This window comes from Vanellus vanellus (assembly GCF_965231255.1).
Source record: "Vanellus vanellus genome assembly, chromosome: Z".
Lineage (NCBI taxonomy): Eukaryota > Metazoa > Chordata > Aves > Charadriiformes > Charadriidae > Vanellus > Vanellus vanellus.
This window is the reverse complement of record NC_138908.1, coordinates 73,890,813-73,910,573: the sequence shown is the minus strand read 5'-3', so window position 1 is coordinate 73,910,573 and position 19,761 is coordinate 73,890,813. Positions and strand designations below refer to the sequence as shown.

The 19,761-nt window shown below is 40.5% G+C and overlaps 1 protein-coding gene across 2 annotated transcripts in view; it reads right to left on the bottom strand.

Moving 5' to 3' along the window:
• The window catches only part of PARP8 (poly(ADP-ribose) polymerase family member 8), a gene marked incomplete at its 5' end in the record, with an annotated part of 119,111 nt that overhangs the window by 13,118 nt on the left and 86,232 nt on the right, over nt 1-19,761 (bottom strand). For both annotated transcript variants that reach the window (XM_082497152.1, XM_082497151.1), the window contains one exon: nt 4,995-5,087. In XM_082497152.1, the coding sequence (XP_082353278.1) occupies nt 4,995-5,087 (93 nt within the window). The remainder of the gene's footprint in view (nt 1-4,994; nt 5,088-19,761) is intronic.

The window sequence follows — 19,761 nt, the reverse complement described above, 5'->3', positions numbered from 1 at the left end:
TCCTCTGCTCTTTTAGCATGAATGGACAACTTTCAACAGTTTAAAAATATTCTACTAGTTCCAGTTACTAAATATCTCACATATATTGAAAAATTAAGTCATTTAAATAATGATCCCTTCTTCCACGGTGCTCTGATTACTTTCCAGTTTATAATACCGGTAAGTGTGATGAACATTTCAAAACAGGGCACCTGCATTAGCACTTGCAAAGGAGACCAGGAGTCTGCATACGCAGCCAGGTCAGGCAACAGGCATGCCACTGTGTAAATGTATTACCATGAAACTGAGCCCGCGTTCATACATCCTGCTTCTCAGAAGCATTTCTTAGCCCCCAGTCACAAAACACTTGTTGAGTCGTGTTGTTTGTCCCCAAATCTCTTAATAGTGACTCAAAGTTGTCTTGCTTTATGAGTTGCACGACGGACTTTGTCTTAAGATTGGCACAGTCCTTCTTAGAACATCATCCCAAAGCCCTCCTTTAAACTGTCTGTTGATTCCTATATTGTTTCTCACCATGATACCTGCATATTGCTCTGACATGGGGGAAAACGTGCATAGATTAGGCTTAGTTAAATGCCCCATTTCCCCTGAGATAATTGTTTTGAGCTGATGGAATGCAAAGTAACTTAAACTGGGAGGTAGGTCTAATACAAACATTGCAAATGGTCTAATACAAATATGCGTTCCTTGGTAACAGAAAGTGCTGTGGCTCTAGTAAATGTTGTTATACCCAGGCCTGAATTCCTCCTCAACAGTAGGTGCTGAAGTACATAAGTAAGGATTAAAATATTTTCAAGAAGGACAAGATGACACTTGCTGATGATGATTCCCCTTTATGACATCACTCTCAGGCAGTGCCTCTCCCTCTCCAGAGACTGTCTACAGGAAGACCGAACTATCAACAAATCAGGCATTTAATTTTCTGGCATTTCAACTACATGACTAAAATAAGCCAAGGTGAGTTCAGGCTTGAAAGTTTTAGAAAGTACAATCACTTGTTATTAAGCAGGAGCCATCTGAATATTGGGGCTGACAAAGTAGGGGTGTATACCTTAGGAAACTAGCTGAAAGCACAGCAGGAAAAAACAGGATGTGATTTCTAATGAGAGCCTGTATTTAGGCTCCTGCATTACACAAAATGATTTGGAGGAAGATTCATCTGACAAAATGTAGAGATTCACAATGCGAACACCCACCTCTTACTAGTCAGCCTAGGCTCTCTTCATAATCAATGGAGAAAATAATCACTGTGCTTATAGCCTATGCTGTGATTCACACTATCCTAAACCAATGTCAAAAATAGCTCAGATGAATCAAACCCTAAAAGTTCTGAATTCGTTCTGCAAACAGGAAGGGAGCTCAACCAGATCAGATGTAGTGAGATGGATGTAATGCTATCACTAGCGTAAAACGCACCAAAATTTAGTCACCCAGGTCCAATGGACAAGTGACCAAACCTCTTATCTAACTCTTTTAAGCATTAAGCTTGTAATCACTTCAGTGCTCTACAGCAAAGCTCTGTAGATGCAGAGGTGTTTTGGAGATCTAGAGTAAGTTCTGCATATGCCTGCAACAGTGATACTTACACAAAACACAGAGCGAGAGCTAACCAGGACCACATCTCCTGTCAGCTGTATTTAAAAAGAGAAGTGGGAGCTATTTGTTTGTACCTAATGTACCGTGTACATGTAATTTACCATGTAAGTTTGTATCTAATTTTTTCATAATTTTAGGAAAGGAGACTTTCAGCTCTTCAAGGAGTTGGTTAATAGGCCCCCCTGGCAAACTGCCCTCAAGGGCATGGGGGCAGAACAGAGCTGGCAGATCTTTAAGGACGCTTTCCGTACAGAGCAAGAGCTCTCAAACCTCAGGTGTAAGAAATGGGGAAAGGAGGGCAAGAGACTGACATGGCTGAGTCAAGACCTACTGATCTTGACCTACTGGTCTCCCCTAAAGGGTAAGAAGGAAATGCACAGACAGCAAAAGCAGGGACAGGTATCCTGAGAAGAGCATAGGGACACTGCCTGGTTGTGTAAGGATGGTGTCAAGAAAGCAAAGGCACAGCTGGAGCTGAACTTTGCAAGGGATGCAAAGAATAATAATAAGGGCTCCTACAGGTACATCAGCCAGAAAAGGAAGGTCTAAGAAAGCTTACAGCCCCTGATGAGCAAGACTGGCAAATCGGTAACAACAGATGAGGAGCAGTCTGAGGTAATCAACTCTTTTGCCTCAGTCTTCACTGTCAAGCTTTCTTCCCACACTTCTCCAGTGGATAGACCACAAGGCAGGGACTGGGGGGAAAAGTCCCTCCCACTGTGACAGAGGATCAGGTTCATGACTACCTGAGGAACCTGAACATACAGAATTCTATGGGACGTGACAAGATGCGTCCCATAGTCCTGAGGGAATTGGCTGGTGTAGTTGCCAAGCCACTCTCCATGAGATTTGAAAAGTCATGGCAGTCAGGTGAAGTCCTCAGTGACTGGAAAAAGGGAAACAATGCACCCATTTTTAAAAAGGGTAGAAAGGAGGACCCTGGGAACTACTGATCTCTCAGCCTCACCTCTGTGCCTGGGAAGATCATGGAACTGATCCTCCTTGAAGCTATGCTAAGGCACATGGAGGACAGGCAGATGACTCAAGACAGCCAGCATGGGTTCACCAAGGACAAGTCCTGCCTGACCAACCTTGTGGCCTTCTATGATGGAGTGACAACATCAGTGGACAAGGGAAGAGCTATGGGTATTGTCTATCTGGACTTCTGTAAGACATTTGATACAATCCCCCACAACATCCTTCTCTCTAAATTGGAGAGATATAGATTTGAGGGTGGACTGTTCGGTGGATGAGGAATTGGTTAGATGGTTGCATTCAGAGGGTAGTGGTCAACTGCTCAATGTCCAGATGGACATTGGCGAAGAGTGGTGTCCCTCAGGGGTCCATATTGGGGCCAGTACTGTTCAGTATCTTCATCGATGACATAGACAGTGGGCTTGAGTGTACCCTCAGCAAGTTTGCAGATGACATCAAGCTGTGTGGTGCACTTGACTGGATGCCATCCAGGGGGACCAGGACAAGCTCAAGAAGTGGGCCCATGTGAACCTCATGAGGTTCAACAAGGCCAAGTGCAAGGTTCTGCACCTGGCTCGGGGCTACCCCCAGTATCAATACAGGCTGGCAGATGAAAAAATTGAGAGCAGCCCTTTCGTGAAGGACTTGGAGGTACTGGTGGATGAAAAGCTGGTCACAAGCAGGCAATGTACACTCACAGGCCAGAAAGCCAACCACATCCTGGGCTGCATCAACAGAATTGTGGCCACCAGGCTCGAGGGAGGTCATTCAGCTCCTCTACTCCCCTCCGGTGAGACCCCACCTTGAGTACTGCGTGCAGCTCTGAAGACCTCAGCACACCTCAGCACATGAAAGACATGGACCTGTTAGAGCAGGTCCAAAGGATGGCCACAAAAATGATCAGAGGGATGGAATACCTCTCCTATGAGGACAGGCTGAGAGGGCTGGGGTTATTCAGCCTGGAGAAGAGAAGGGTGTGGGGAGATCTTATTGCAGCCTTTCGATACTTGAAGGGGTCTTATAAGAAAGATAGGGACAGACTTTTTATCAAGGCCTGTTGCAATAGGACAAGTGTAGATTTATACTACAAATAAGAAACAATTTTTTTTGCAATGAGTGTGGTGAAGCACTGGCACAGGTTGCCCAGAGAGGTGGTAGACGTGCCATCCCTGGAAACATTCAAGGTCAGGTTGGATGGGGCTCTGAGCGGCCTGATCTAGTGGAAGATGTCCCTGCTTATGGCAGGGGGGGTTGGACTAGATGAGCTTTACAGGTCACTCCCCACCCAAACTATTCTATGATTCTGTGATTCTAAATGTATGTGTAAGTGCCTAAATTAAAAAAATAAAACTCTAGCTCCCCAGAAACATATAGCCGAGGTCTTCAGAGGACTTCAGGCTGAGGAAGAGGTGGGGCTTCATCAGCACACCTCTCTCCGTTTCTGACAAGCTTACACAGGAACCCCAATGTTTGTTATGTTAGATGTTGCAAATACAGCCATCTAACAGTCTTCAGACATCAGATGAAGAGCTGACATTCAGATCCTGCAGTCACATTCTCAAGTGAAGAAGCTGGTCTACGCTGCTGCAAGTTTATTCCTTTGAGAATACGCCCAGAGGCGGTATTCAGGCATTTAGCCAAATAGCTTCTTTCCAGTGGCTGCACTTACTACTGCTAGTTAAAGTTAACTGAACTGAACGTTTCCTCTTCCAAAAAAGAGGAATGCACTTTTCTAGAAGATGTGCAAACTTTTACCTGAAGATCTTAAAAGGATCTTAAACATAAGACCCTTTAACTTGAGAATTTACTGTAATATAAGGTTAAATTGTGATTTGGAAACATAGTTTTAAATACCTCGGTTTAAGGCACATACAAAATTAAGAAAGAAAACAATGATATTGTTATAGCTACAGTAATAACTGAACTTAGAATCAGGAAGCAAGCATATATTAAATTCCTGATCCTTGAGTATGTAGCAACATCAGTAAGGACTTTCCTACTGTTACTTAATGATCAAAACAACAGATGCTCAGTGGATAGCTGCATCCCAACACCATGAACAGGAAGTAGCTTATTAATTGCATCAGAGTAGTAATGGCTCATTAGGTGAAAATAAATGGGAATTATCTCCAAATGACAATGGCTGCCTTTATTAACAACCCAGGTGACCTAATTGAATAAAACAGAACAAGAGAACAGGGTTACTCTAATTACATGGAAGTAAAACAATGGAAGCACCTTATTAGTACCGTTTGAAAACGCCATGCATGAAATAGTGTATTTACAACTATAAGAGTGGACAAATAAATAATACTTACCAAAGAGCACTCATATGGGGAATACAAGTCAAAATAAATACTAGAAGAGACTGAGAAGACTGAGTCCAGAAAGTCAGACATGTAATAAACATTAGATAATTCTACCTGAGCCCCAGTTGCAATTTCATCAGCAGCTTCGTTCATCACTCCTAATGTTTGGAAAGCAAAGACACAGAGCTCCCGTTCACAAACAGTGGGCTACACAGAGAAAGAAAGTTAATTATATTTTTGTTCTAATTTTGTGTTCTTGATTTTATCATGTAATACCTACAACAAAACCTGAACACATTGAATGATAATCTTTTTCTTCAAATATTAATGGCAACATTAATTTAAAATTGCAAATACATGTCAATTATGGAGGAAGATACATTAGAGAAGCATTTTAATAATCTGAAGAACAAGTGTGAAGAACTCAAGAACTCATAAGTACTCACAGAAGCTAAACTTAAAAGAAATCTAAACAGATTACAGAACCAAAATTACAGGCATAGTACCCAAAGGTCCTTGGCACTATCCTACCAGACTCTGAAAACCTCCTACATAATTAAAATTAATGGAGAACAAATCCAGAAACTAATGGGAGCACACCCCCTTCATAAATGCAGGTTTATTCTTCACAGCATGTTATTGTGGAAATATAAATAAAAATCTGATCTAGGAGACAAATTTCTTGAAGAAGCACTTTTATTTTTTAACCAATTTAACAATTCATTTATAAACTTTAAGAAAATGCCTTATATTTTTATAGAATGAACACCTTATTTGGGAAGGCCAACTGTTATTTTAATAAATAAAGGCGCTCCTACTCTTTTATCAGATATAAAATAATTAAAAATACTTGCTAATGAGACAATTTTTTTGCCGATAGTTTTGAAAAATTTAATTCACAATGCCATCACAAGGATCAAATAAAAAAAAAATATTTAAACTGCATATTGAGGGAGAGTTGAGCATTCTGCCTTCATAAAGCAAATGAAACAGAAACAAAAAAGAATACAGCTTTAAGTAAAGAGAATAGGCATGACTTCATAGGCTTCCTAATTGGTTACAACCCTTACTGCAACTCCATGCTTATTTACTGAAGGATAACTAGCAGATCAACTTTTTAAAGGCTCAAGTAATGAATCACACAGTGAATTGTTATAAGCATTCAAAATGAACAAACAGTTCAGAGAAATACAAGAAAGAAACACAAATTAAAACGGTCCTTAAAATTGACCACAATAAACATAACTTTTTATTACAATGATGAAAACAATCACAAATAGGTTTTGGCTACTATTTCTTTGAATTCATATTATTAAATCCTAGCTAGCTAAAACTTAAAATGATCTTTGGTGGGCACTATTGAACTTCTGTAACTAAAAATTCTGAGTCTAGCTACCATGATAATCACTACAGCATTTGTAGCAGTACACTTTGAAGTTCAAGCCAATGTCTCTAGGAAGCAGTTGCAGAAATGAAAGAATGAATTGAGCGCACAAAGAAAACACAAAATCTAGCTGAATTCTGTTTTAGGCAACAGATTTGTCAGTAATAAGCATACTCCTGTATTTGTAGTCACTTGTTTCAAAGCCCTTAAAATATGCATTTGCTGGGTTTCAAAGATTCAAGACTTCAGTAACCATCTGAAAGCTCCTTCATTGACATATTCTCACATCAGTTGCTTTATAAGAGCTATCATCTTTCAAGTCTAACAGAGTGTCACCCATTTGATTTATCTGCTATGTTACATTGCATTAGGCAGCAGACGAAGCCTGACATGATCCAATTTGCTGTGCCATGGCACGCTAAACAAAAAGTATTTACTATTGTCATTATTCTTAGGCTTTCCACATTTAGAAAGTGCCTAAGTCATTTGCTTAGTGGGGAAGCATGGTGGCACTACCACCTTGACTATCATAATCGACAGTATATACAGACTCGCTTTTATTCCAGAGCAAGGGATTGCTCTGGAATAGCACAACAATCTAAGTTTGACCACGCTTGCCATGAAGAAAAGTGTTAAGAAAATACTTATTTTTGACATTTTGCTTACAACCTCAACAAAGTAAATTATCCTGAGACTTAAAGATGGCAAAGGGAACACTGGGTTTGTCACCTTTGCTCGCCCTGCCCCCCTCCTCCCTCCCCCCCCGTGTTATGATCCCAGAAATGTCTGAGCATCTGGAAGGGGGAAGTTAGGAAAAGGGTCATTGTACGTATGTTTGACATTTGAAAGGCATTTCTTCTCTCAGGTGGACACTAGAGCTAAGTTCTTAAGGGTGGAGAACTGTAGATATGAGGAGAAGCAAGCCAGCAAAATTTGAGCTCTGAAGAGGAACAGACGTCATTGCTAGGGTCTATTCAATTACTTTGATTTTATGTATTTCATAAGTCTTTATGCTTACTGGATATTTTTGCTCTGCAGTGTAATGGAAAAAATAACCCAAACCCTGTAGCAATATGGACACTTCAATAGCCTGCCTTCATATATCCACCCCAGACGCTTTCTAACCCACACTCCAGCCATTTTAAGAGCACTTCTGGATCCTGTTTCTGAAATTTATCCCAATTTAACCAAATCAGATGCTTTTAACTTAAATTTCCCACAATTGCTAGTAGAGTGTTCCAAGAGATGTTGGTACGGCTGTTTCACTGTCCTCTACTGTAGTCACTAGTTAGGTTCAACCGTTTAAACTCCTTTCTTTCCCTCCAAAATGAAAAGATTGGCTTACAATTAAGAAGCAAACATTTGGAGGGCTTTTGTTTATCATGTGACGGTGACTATTCAGTGTCACATTTCCATATTTGGTTTTGTTTGCAATTGTGTGTGCTAGAACCAATGAAAACATATAAAAACTAAGTTAATAAATCAATTCTAGAAGACGGAGCCTTAAGAAAATCACAAGCTTTACGGGAAACTGGGATTTAAGGCTGCTTTTATACTGCTGCTAACGTTTTGCATATTGCCAGTGTGTTTCCCTTTATGGCATCCGCTTGTCTCGTCTCTTGTAACAGGATGTGAGCCCTTGGGACAGGAACATTCTTGTTCTGACTTGGTATCATAAATATGAGAAATGTCCCTAGCCACAGTAAACAAACAAGAACAACAACGCTAACACATTTATAAAAGCTACTTTGTTCCAATGTCGTTTTCGGATACTCTTATTTTGGTTCAAGTACATATACTATTCGGCAAGCTGAAGTTTCTAAGAACATTTGCATACGTACATGAAAGTATAGATATGTTCTTACTGATGTGGATCCATATCCACGAAGGTACAGACATCCAACTTCTATTAGGTTACTAGTTTCCATTGTCTTCAAAGGGAAAATACATGACAAAGTCAGCCTTACACACTTAAGTATGTATTTCTGAACGGAACCTCATCTTGGCTGCATGCAGAATTTTACAGATTACAACCATCACCTTGAAGGCAACACAGCCCTGACTGGCAGGGCAACTTTGTTCTCCACTACCTGAAGAGGGCAGCTGTAACTCCTCTTCAACAGCAGCTGCTCATGGTCTCACATATAATTTATTTTTCACTTGAAAAGAGAAAATTAACACAAAGACATCAACTTCCACAAAACTATTAGCTAAGTGAAGATCATTGGTGCTGGAAGACTATTTAGAAGGATAATTATTCCAGTGGGGAAAAGCCAGAAGAAAATAAGAGCTGGGCAGTTAACCCGAGACTGCAAGTGGTTGGAAGCAGAAGGCACTGACAGAAGCAGAAAGCATTTTTTGAGTTTTTGAGGTTTTCGGACTTTTCCTTTAGTCATCCTCACTCTTTGCAGGCTCAGTAGCACCCACCCAACTGCTGCTGTGATGAAAATGGGCTCAATGGGGGTTTCTGCATGTTACAATGGAAGTGTCACTTCTTACAGCAGTGACTGTGAACAGCAGACAGGTAAATCACCTAGCTACTATGATATATTATGGCTTCTGGACTCATACACTACTTAAAATATTTTCCAGACATTCTTGCAACTTGAAAAAGGTGAAACTTTCATAGCCAATATTGATCTATCTTGCCTCTTTCTAATGTGTGCTGCGGCTGTGCTTCAAAGAGCAATGTGCCACCCTTTCCTGCATCCTGAGGGATGTCACACAGACACTAATGAGGCTGCAACGTGACTGACACACCTAAAAACTCTTGATCTAAAAGAAGAAGCTCAGCTCATAGACTTACAGCAAATGTAACAAATGGTAAAGGTGAAACCATTAGCAACCATCTCACTTCTCCTAATGAAAGCAACAGGCATGGAGATGAAATGTAACTTCAAATCTCTGTTCCGTTTCCTACTTTCAGCTGTGGTAATTGTTAGTTTTTCCATAGGAGGAACTTCTCTCTTTCTCTTCGTTACACTCACTAGATGGATGAGTATATAACACAGCAGCAATAATATTGAAAATGTGGACAGACAGATACAGAGAGAGAAAGAGAAAGAAAGAGAGAAAGAAATAGAAGAAATAAATGGAAGGAAGGAAGGAAGGAAGGAAGGAAGGAAGGAAGGAAGGAAGGAAGGAAGGAAGGAAGGAAGGAAGGAAGGAAGGAAGGAAAGAAGGAAGGAAGGAAAGAAGGAAGGAAGGAAGGAAGGAAGGAAGGAAGGAAGGAAGGAAGGAAGGAAGGAAGGAAGGAAGGAAAGAAGGGAGGGAGGAAGGGAGGGAGGAAGGAAGGAAGGTTGGTTAGTGGGAAAGAGCAGGCGAGAGAGAAGGAGGGAGAGAGGAAAGCAGTCTGGTAGGTAAAAGTTTCTTTTTGCAAGTGAGCTTTCAAGTTTTTAAGGCTTTTTAAGTTTTTAAGGTTTATTGCACAGTTGGTGTCAGTTATGGATTTTTAGTTACAACAGCTGTATTTGTAAGAAAAGGCAAAATGAGTCCGTATTACCTAAGGATTAGCTACATTTGGAATAGTAAGAATAACATTACTAATTCTGAAACAGAATCCAGAGCTGTAGGGAAGGCTCTCTTCCAGCTCCCTCATAGCTTACATCTGTAAGCCACACTTTCAGATGGATTATCAAATGCTACAGAAACCTCAGTTGTATCTACAGATCTGACACACGAGGTAAAAGCGGTACCTCGACAGCAGGCACTGATGAGGCACTTGTATACTTTCTACCAGTGCTACTTAAATGCCGTATGTAAAATTCTCACTCTCTGTAAGAGAACTAGAGCAAAGCATGTTTAGGAGTTTAAGACTTTTATGTTTCCTAGAGTATAACAGAAAGGTCAATTCAATTAAAAACTGACAAAATGAAAAGTTTTAGGTAATATTTATCTTAGGACACACTCCCACAGAATTACAAGGTAAAGATTTGAGTCCAAACTGTATGATTTCTGTAGTTACTTAAATCATTTCTGAAATAATGCAGAATTACCCTTAACTGTAATGTAAGGTTCATCAAGCTTCAGAGTTTAAGCAATTTTAAATTGTTAATGATCAATATTATTTTGAAAGGCAACTTTAATGTACAACTGCCTCCTCTGCCATGGTTTATACTTCTGAGTAAAGCATCCGGCATTAGCTCACAGTGGATTAAAAAGCCCTATAATTTATTAAAATTAAAATTCAGCTTTGTACTTTAATAACCTTTTTTGATTTATACTAAAACATATATTTAAAAATAAACTTACTCAAATTAAATATGTACTCACTTACACTGATTGAGGAATTGCTTTAAAACTAAATAATTACTAAGTATGCCTGTGTCCTTAATTTTCAAATTAAGTCAAACTGCTACAGGGAACTACAGACCTGTTAGTCTAACCTCAGTTCCTGGCAAAATTATGGAGATCATCATACTGGGTACTAGCGAAACGCATTTAAAGAATAATGCAGTCATCAGGCTGAGTCAACATGGGTTCACATAGGGCAAGCCCTGTTTAACTGATGTGATACCCTTCTGTGATAAGGTCACTTGCCTGGTGGATGAAGGGAAGGCGGTAGATATAGTTTTTCTGGATTTTAGTACGGCTTTTGATACTGTCCCTCACAGCATCCTTCTGGACAAGTTGTCCAACTGTGAGAAGAGCAGGTTCACAGTGTGCTGGGTGAAGAACTGGCTGAAGCACAAACCTTAAAGGGTTGTAGTGAATGGGGCTACACCTGGCTGGCAGTGTTCCTCAGGGTTCAGTTCTAGGGCCAGTTCTGTTCAGTATATTTATCAATGATCTGGAGGCAGGAGTTGAAGGCACCATTAGCAAGTTTGCTGATGATACCAAACTGGGAGGTGTTGTTGACTCTCTTGAGGGACAGGAGGCCTTGCAGAGGGATCTAGATAGTTTGGAGCATTGGGCTGTGATTAATGGGATGAAATTTGACAAGTCGAAATGCCAGATTCTGCACCTGGGACAGAGTAATGCCAGGCACAAGTATAAATTGGGAGAGGAATGGCTGGGCACCAGCCCTGCAGAAAGGGATCTGGGGGTGCTGACTGACAGCAGGCTCAGTGTCAGCCAGCAGTGTGCGCTGGCAGCCAAGAGGGCAAACCCCATCAAGGGGTGCATCAAACACAGCATCACCAGCCGGTCAGAAGAGGGGATTGTCCCGGTGTATTCAGCGTTGGTGCAGCCTCACCTTGAGCACTGTGTGCAGTTCTAAGCCCCGCAATTTAAGAAGGATGTGAAGGTCCTCAAACACGTCCAGAGGAGGGTGACAAAGCTGGTGAAAGGGCTGGAAGGAATGTCCTATGAGGAGCAGCTAAGGACTTTGGGTTTGTCTAGTGTGGAAAAAAGGAGGCTGAGGGGTGACCTCATTGCTCTCTACAGCTTCCCGAGGTGGGGACGTGGGGAGGGAGGTGCTGAGCTCTTCTCTCTGGGAACCAGTGACAGGATGCATGGGAATGGTTCAAAGCAGTGCCAGGGGAGGTTCAGAGTGAATATTAGGAAGCATTTCTTTAGCAAAAGGGTGGTCATACACTGGAACAGTCTTCCTAGAGAGGTGGTTGAAGCCCCAAGCCTGTCAGTGTTTAAGAAGTGGTAAGAACTTAGAGGGTGGTAAGGACCTGGAACAGGTTGCCCAGAGAGGTTGTTGAGGCGCCATCCCTGGAGGTGTTCAAGGCCAGGCTGGTCGTGTCCTTGGGCAACCTGGTCTAGTGGGAGGTGCCCCTGCCTATGGCAGGGGGGTTGGAACTCAATGATCTTCAAGGTCCTTTCTAATCTAAATCATTCTATGATGATTCTAAGTTTCTGGACAATGCCATAACAACATGCTTTAACTTTTGCTCAGCCCAGAATTGGCCAGGCAGTTGGACTAGATGATTGTTGTATGTCTCTTGCAACTGAAAGAGTCTATTCTGTCTATTCTATACTATAAGCTCAATGAAGTCAAGATACTATAAGCTCTATATAGGTATACACACTGCCAGAGAGCAGGAATAATTTATTTAATACCCTATCTCACCATAAACCTGTAATGTAAGATCTCTGAATAATCTCACAATATTCATGTTATACATGGAACATGCTGTTGAAAGATATGGGAGATACCACAGTGGTTAAGCGGATACCACCTGTAGAAAGATGATAGTAGATTGATGCTAAGTAAGAGATGTCACCTGTTCTGTTTGGTTTTGTTTTGGCTGATCCAGATTTTATTTTCTGGTTTTCACTTTTTCTGCATTCTTGGACACCTTATGTGTTTTTTTAATTTTTACTTCTCACATATATAAATAGATGGCAAACAGACAAGTATTACGGAGTGCTAGATGGGCAAGGTGCATGTGGGTAAGTTCTCAGTGACAGGAAAAGCTACACTGCAGCTATTTTAATCTCTTGCTAAAAATTAAAGTGACTGAAATCCATTCTACTCAAGTACTGGTTGTAATTGGAGAGGCTTTTTTCATGAAAAAAAGATAAAACCAACCTATATTGTGCAGTAATGATAAGAAGGACCATGGTGTTATCCCACAAGCATCTTGGCTGAACTCCAGTCTGGCTAAACATATTTGTACACCTACACTTTTATCCATAGTTCAATGACTTTTATTCTACTCCAAAAACCTCCCAAGCCTAAGCGTTGTACTGTTTCTGGAACATCAATGCTACCATGTTTCAGAGATGACTAAGAATCGTACATTCAAAGGACAGAGAAACCCAAGACTTCTTCAACAGGAACTTACCGAGGCCAAGATTTCACCCATATTGAATAAATCATAACTGAGCACTTTGGGATGAAAAACATTCTAAAAATGTAAGCTTACTAATATAGGAACAGATATATCAGAATTACCAGACTCTACTTATTTTTACAGCTAAATACAAAACCCAGATATTTCAAATAGTGTTTTACAGTATTTTACCATTCATATTGTATGGGAAAAACTTTAAACAACAGACAGGTCTGTACCAGAATACAAATTTCAAAGAAACTAGCTTCAATATTTAGTTTTGCTGAGTTTTTTACTATTTCCTGCTTTTGTTCTAAAGAGGCTTCAGTTTGAGGTTTCAACACAAGATGGCACTCTAAAAAGACTTCTTGACTGAAAGAAAAATTATCGATAGAGAGGGGGTTTTTACCACCTTATTGAATATATGCCGAGATTTTTTTGTCCTGTATAATTGTCTCACAGGTCTTTAAAATCCATTCAATGATGCTGGTTTATCACTGGATTTAGTATTTGTAAATGAGAAATTCTGGAAGGTATAGACAGTAAGATAGACAGTAAGATAGACAGTAGCCACACATCTTAAATTATACTACGTGGAAGCTGAATATGACAACAGAATTACAGGATGATTGAGATTGGAAGGGATCTCTGGAGGCCATCTGGTCCAACACCCCTGCTCAAGGAGGCTCTCCTGGAGCCAGTTGTCCAGGACCATGTCCAGATGACTTTTGAATGTCTCCATGGATATCAATTCCACAGCCTCTATGGGCAACCTGCTCCCAAGCTCAGTCACCCTTAGAAAAGGTGAAAAAGGTAGAAGTGTTCCCTGATGTTCAGAGGTGACCTCCTCTGTTTCAGTTTGTGCCCATTGCCTCTTGTCCTGTTATGGGAACCGCAGAAAAGACCCTGTCTCCATCCTCTTTGCACCCTCCCTTCAGGTAGTTATAGACATTAATAAGATCCTGCCTGAGTCTCCTCTTTTCCAGGCTGAACAGTACCAGCTCTCTCAGCCTTTCCTATTACGTGAGATGCTCCAGTCCATAATCATCTTAGTGGCCCTTTGCTGGACTCTCTCCAGTAGCTCCATCTCTCTCTTGTAAGGCAGAGCCTAGAACTAGACACAGTATTCCAAGTGTGGCCTCACCAGAGCTGGATAGAGAGGAAGGATCACTTCCCTCCACCTGCTGGCAATTCTATTGTTTAATGCAGCCCAGGATACCATTAACCTTCCTCACCACAAGAGCACATTGCTGGCTCATGCTTAACTTGGTGTTCACCAGGACCCCCATGTCCTTTTCTGCCAAGCTGTTTTCAGCTGGGTGGCCCTTCAGCATATATTGGTGTTTAGGGTTGTTCCTCCCTAGGTGCAGGACTTCACACTTCTCCTTGTTGAACTGCATGAGACTCCTGTCAACCCATTTCTCCAGCCTGGTGAGGTCTCTCTGAACAGCACATCGTCACTCCAGAGTATCACCCATGTCTCCCACTTTTTTACCATCTGCAAACTTGCTGAGCATACACTCTGCACCATCATCCAGATAATTAATGAAGATATTAAACAAGACTCAACCTAGTATGGACCCCTGGGGTACACCACTAGTTACTGGCCTCCAACTACACTTTGTCCCACTGATCATCTCCCTCTGGGCCTGGCCGTTCAGCAAGTTTTCAGTCTACCTTGCTATCATCCAGCCCATGCATCAACAGCTGTTCTAGGGGGATCTTATGACAAACAGCATCAAAGGCCTTACTGGAGTCCAGGTAGTAAACATCCTTATGTATAAACTTTCTCCCTGTGTTATATAAGGACACCCCTTCATTTTTGCAAACCTTGCTAGGTATTGCTGCTTGCAAAGACCAGTCATTTCGTCATAGAAGTTTACCAAGTTGGTCAAGCATGACTTCCCCTTGGTGAAACCATGCTGACTACTCCTTATGATTTTCTTGTCCCTAATGTGGCTGGAAATGGCTTCCAGGCTTAGCTGCTCCATCACCTTCCCAGGGACTGAGGTGAGGGTGACCAGCCTGTAGTTCTCTGGGTCCTCCCCTTCTTGCCCTTCTTGAAGAGAGGAGTGACATTTGCTTTCCTCCAGTCTTTGAATATGATAATTCATGATAATATATTTTACTCTACTTCTTTTAATCAGATACTTAAATATAATAACTTTTGTTAATGACTCATGATCTCGTTATATTTAAATGTTTGTAATAAAAGTACGTGCTGAATTCCTAAAACAAGATATCTCTCTACTATTATAGCAGCAAAACTGTTGCATTATTAAAATACAACTTAGTCCTCCCCTAGAATATTATTATCAGCTCTAGTGTAACAGGAAGAATTTCATACGGTTTTAAAAAAAAGTTAATAGCCTTCTAATATAGGACCAAATAATGCTGCAGTTTCTTTAGTACATTATTATATCTGCTTTGGAAAATACATTTTTTAGCTAGATGAACCAAATCATATGATTGAAAATTACCTTTGGAGGTCGGTCAGCACTTTTACTCTCTCACAGAGGACTAGCTTTACCTAAGCTTTATCTAAAGTTTTAGTGTCTTGGTTTGAGCAACACAGGACTAATTTCTCTTCTAATGCTTGGGAAAACTGCACTTTTAGAAGACTCTAGTGTCTGAATTTGTGAAAATATTTACTTTATAGCCAGCTATACTATGCAGGTTTCAAGGTCTCAGTGGTTTTGAGTTAGCCAGGTGCAGGGATGAGGAAGACCAAGACCTGGGCACTTGACCCAAGATGGCCAACAGGATTATTTCATACCATAAATATCACATTCAATATAAATTAGAAGGCTTCCTGCAAATTTCTCTCTTCTATGGTGGCCATGATCCTGAGAACTTTTTGCCCGGGTACCAAACCCCGGAGCCCTTCCCTTCCTGCCGAAGCCATAGCGCTCACAGCGTCCAATATCTGCTGTCCACTGCTGGGAGTGCACGGCTTCCTACTGATAGAATTGGCTGAGTATAAACCTGGTATATTTTACATTGGTATTGGGATCAATATTGGTCTTTAGTGTTATTAATGTTAATTATCTAGTCTTATTCAATTAAATCTGTTTTATTTCAACCCTCGGGTTTCCTTGTTTTTTTCTGATTCCCTTTCCCAGATGGGGAGGTGTCATTGGGTGATAGAATAATTGTCTAAACAACAATAAATTGTTGTAGGTTTCTCAAATCATAAGATAAAGCTAAAATTAGCTTTCTCTAAAGCTTTATCAAGCACCGGAACAGGTTGCCTGGGGTGGTTATGCAGCCTCCATCCTTGGAGTTTTTCAAAAGCCAGTGAAAGACAGTGGATGAAACAAGCTCCAGTTTCAGGGGCTTTTCACTAGAGACACATGCCCCATGGGATACTATCTCAGTACTTCTGAATGGGCTTTGTGGAAGTCGTTAAAATTTCCTAAGTTTACTTCTAATATTTAGTTTAGTATGGTATTTTCACAGAATTCGGGATAATCTATTTAACTATTACAACAGAAATAAAAGCATTTCAAATTATGTTTTTGAAACAATTAAAATCTAGCCATTAACTACAAACAAATAACAGTCCACATCTCACTCATCTAAACAACTCCTCTGTTGAGAACAATTCAAAGACAGTAACAGGAGGCTAGCGATTCAACTAAGCAGACCCTTATTGCTTTCAGTAGGTTTACCAGGTCTGCCGCATCCGTCTCTCCTCAGCACAAAACCTTATGTCTGACCTTGTACTTCCCACTGTTTTTTAAAGCTGAGCAAAGAGCTACTTCAGAAGAGACTGATGGCCAGACTCTTTTCAGTGGTGCCCAGTGACAGGACAAGGGGCAACAGGCACAAACTGGAACACAGGAAATTCCGTCTCAACACGAGGAAAAACTTCTTCACTTTGAGGGTGATGGAGCACTGGCACAGGCTGCCCAGAGAGGGTGTGGAGTCTCCTTCTCTGGAGATATTCAAAACCCAGCTGCATGCATTGCTGTCCAACCTGCTCTAGGTGAACCTGCTTTGGCAGGGGGGTCAAACTAGATGATCTCCAAAGGTCCCCTCCGACCCCTACCATTCTGTGGTTCTGCGATTCTGTGATGACAGAGCTCCTGAGAGCTGTGCAGCACAAGTCACTTTGCAGGAGGATGGACTGTGATTCTTGACATGACATAAGGAAGCTCTTTGGATGTAAAGGCTGCAGTCCCAACCCTCGGTAATGATTTCAAAGCTGTTTCTTAATCCTTCTATGAAAAGTGAAATAGGTAGGATTCAGATCACAGTTAGGAATAACCCATGAAATGGTATGGTCTATTTTATGCAAGAGGTTAAATAGTACTTTTTCTTTGTAGGATCCATGTATTAATTGAATTTTCCCTGTGCTTTGCAGAAAGACTGCAAATCAAGCCTTGTAGTGATTTCAGGGAATTTGCAGTTTTCAGTGGCATTCTGTATGAGTGTGTATCTCTAAACATCCAATTTAGCTTTTATAACTTTGGGTGCATTGTAAATAATCATTAGATCTAACTGTGCTCTTGAAATAAACACTAAAGAAACGGGCTATGATGAGAAATTACATTTATCCTTATCTCATATGGGAAAGGTGTGAATACGTACAGGAAAGCATTGCGTACTTTACCTTTTTTTTTTTTTTTTAAGGGAATGGAATGAGGCAATGGACCTTTACAAAGAGTGTTACAGCTTCGTGATGCGTTATAGTACTTTGCTAGGACTCTTCCTTCCATTCCAGAGAACCTTTGCCCTTCCCCTTCACAGTAATACAGCTGCAGCTCCTTGTGAGAGCACTAGGTTTGTGAGTGTTTCAAAGTTACCCAACCTACGTAATGTGTTTTTATCTACACACACATTTGTGGACTGTACACAGGATCTGTAATTCTGTTCTTCTGTATTTCAGGGAACTTTTGGAGCTCAAAACAAAACTGGTTGTTCTGAAAGATCCATACTTTGCTTCATAAAGAAATTCCCAAGAGAAATCTAAGAGTTTTGCCTTTATTCACCTTCAGTAAGTCACTAAGTTAGCCTCTTTATTTATCCTCAATAAGTGACTAATCTAGTGACTAAGATAGTCACTAGTAAGTGACTAAGATAGTGACTGACATTCAAAGCTTCCTATGTTCAACAGAATCCCTAAACATTTGCATGATTAGATTAGTACTGCTGGCTCTGGAGCAAGACTGGTGTCCATTGTAAGAGCATAAAGCCAAATATGTGCAATTGTGTTATGCAGCTGTATAGATGTCTGCAACAGACATCTTCCATACAATGGTATGTCTGCCATGGGGATCTAGTGTTTAAATTAAGCTTTACAAAAAGACACATTTTGTTGTCATCAAGTTGTTCTTATCTTATGGGAAAGAAGATGTCAAGATTTTAAGAAAGCAAAGAAAATTGAAATAGATATCAAAAACAGAACACCCCTCAGAAAAAGTTATCTAGGAAAAAGAAACAGAATACTGAGAAGAAAGCTTGGGCTGAGAGAGAGACTGATTTAAAGATAATTTATAACTAAGAAAACTCTACATAGCCTGTAGAGAAAATCTGCAGAAAGGAAAATCTTTATCTCTCTGTTTTACTTGGTCTCTTCCGCTGCCCTGAGGATGAGAGATCTGAATTATGCAAGTTGAACCAGCACCAAAAATTACACCCAAGTTATGACATTCTACAGTATTAAAAGAATGTAATCATTGTGTGATGGCAATTTTTGGATATTTTAAACAGCATTTCAAGACAATTAATTAAACTACACTATAGTTCAGGAAAGGTGTCAAGCTGACATACCAAAGTATGACAGAATCAAATTCCTTACTGTCTTCATTGCAGTTGTGTAAAACTCCATTAAATACCAGAAAATCAAGCCTAACTGCATTTTAAAATAACTTCTCAAGTAGTAACTTTCCCTTGCTTTTATAAACTCATATGCCTTCTTTGTTGTTGGAAAAAAACGTCCAAACGGTAGAAAGAAAACTCATCATTAAGGACACACACATCCAGACACAACCCTGTGTGCATCTGTGGAGGAACTACTCTTTAAAGGAAGAGACTGGTGAGCCATCCAGAGCTATTTAGTCTGTGGCATCTCTTGTGATACAACGAACTACAGATAGAGCCTGTCTAAGCAATTCCTTTGAGATACCGACATCTGTAGAAAATAGGATCTAGCCACAGAATCTAAAAATATAAGCAGACTGTAGCACGGTTCTGATCATTATAAAACCTGGTGAAGTTACTGTGGTATCAAAAGTATGAGCACTCTAAATCTCTTTATGAAGGCCAGGAATACTACATATGGGATCCATTAAGTAAGTGACACAAGGCTAGATTGTATGGAGCCTTGCCTTAAATGAAAGCCCCCTGCATTCTGCTTAATAAAGTACTGTATTTCTGAGATCCACCATTGCAGCACTATTACAACTCTTTCAGTTGGGTCATTCTTTATTCTCTTTATATACATTATATATATATATATATATATATATATGCATGAATGTGTACGTGCATGTGCAGCAGACGCATATAAATAAACCCCACAATTGACTACCTTAGGCTGCCTCTGCGAGAGCTCTCAGTAGAGTGAAGGATAAATTTCCTCAAGACCCTTTGGCAAGCTCTCGCTCAATTCAAACTGAGATCCTTTCTCACCTTCCACAGAACTGCAAACTCATTAATGGCTCTATATTGCTTATTGAGTCATTCAAGCATGCGCAGAGCATGCTAGATTTCCTCCCGCTATCTCCTTCTCCCTGGGTTACATAAGGACACCCTTTCATTTTTGCAA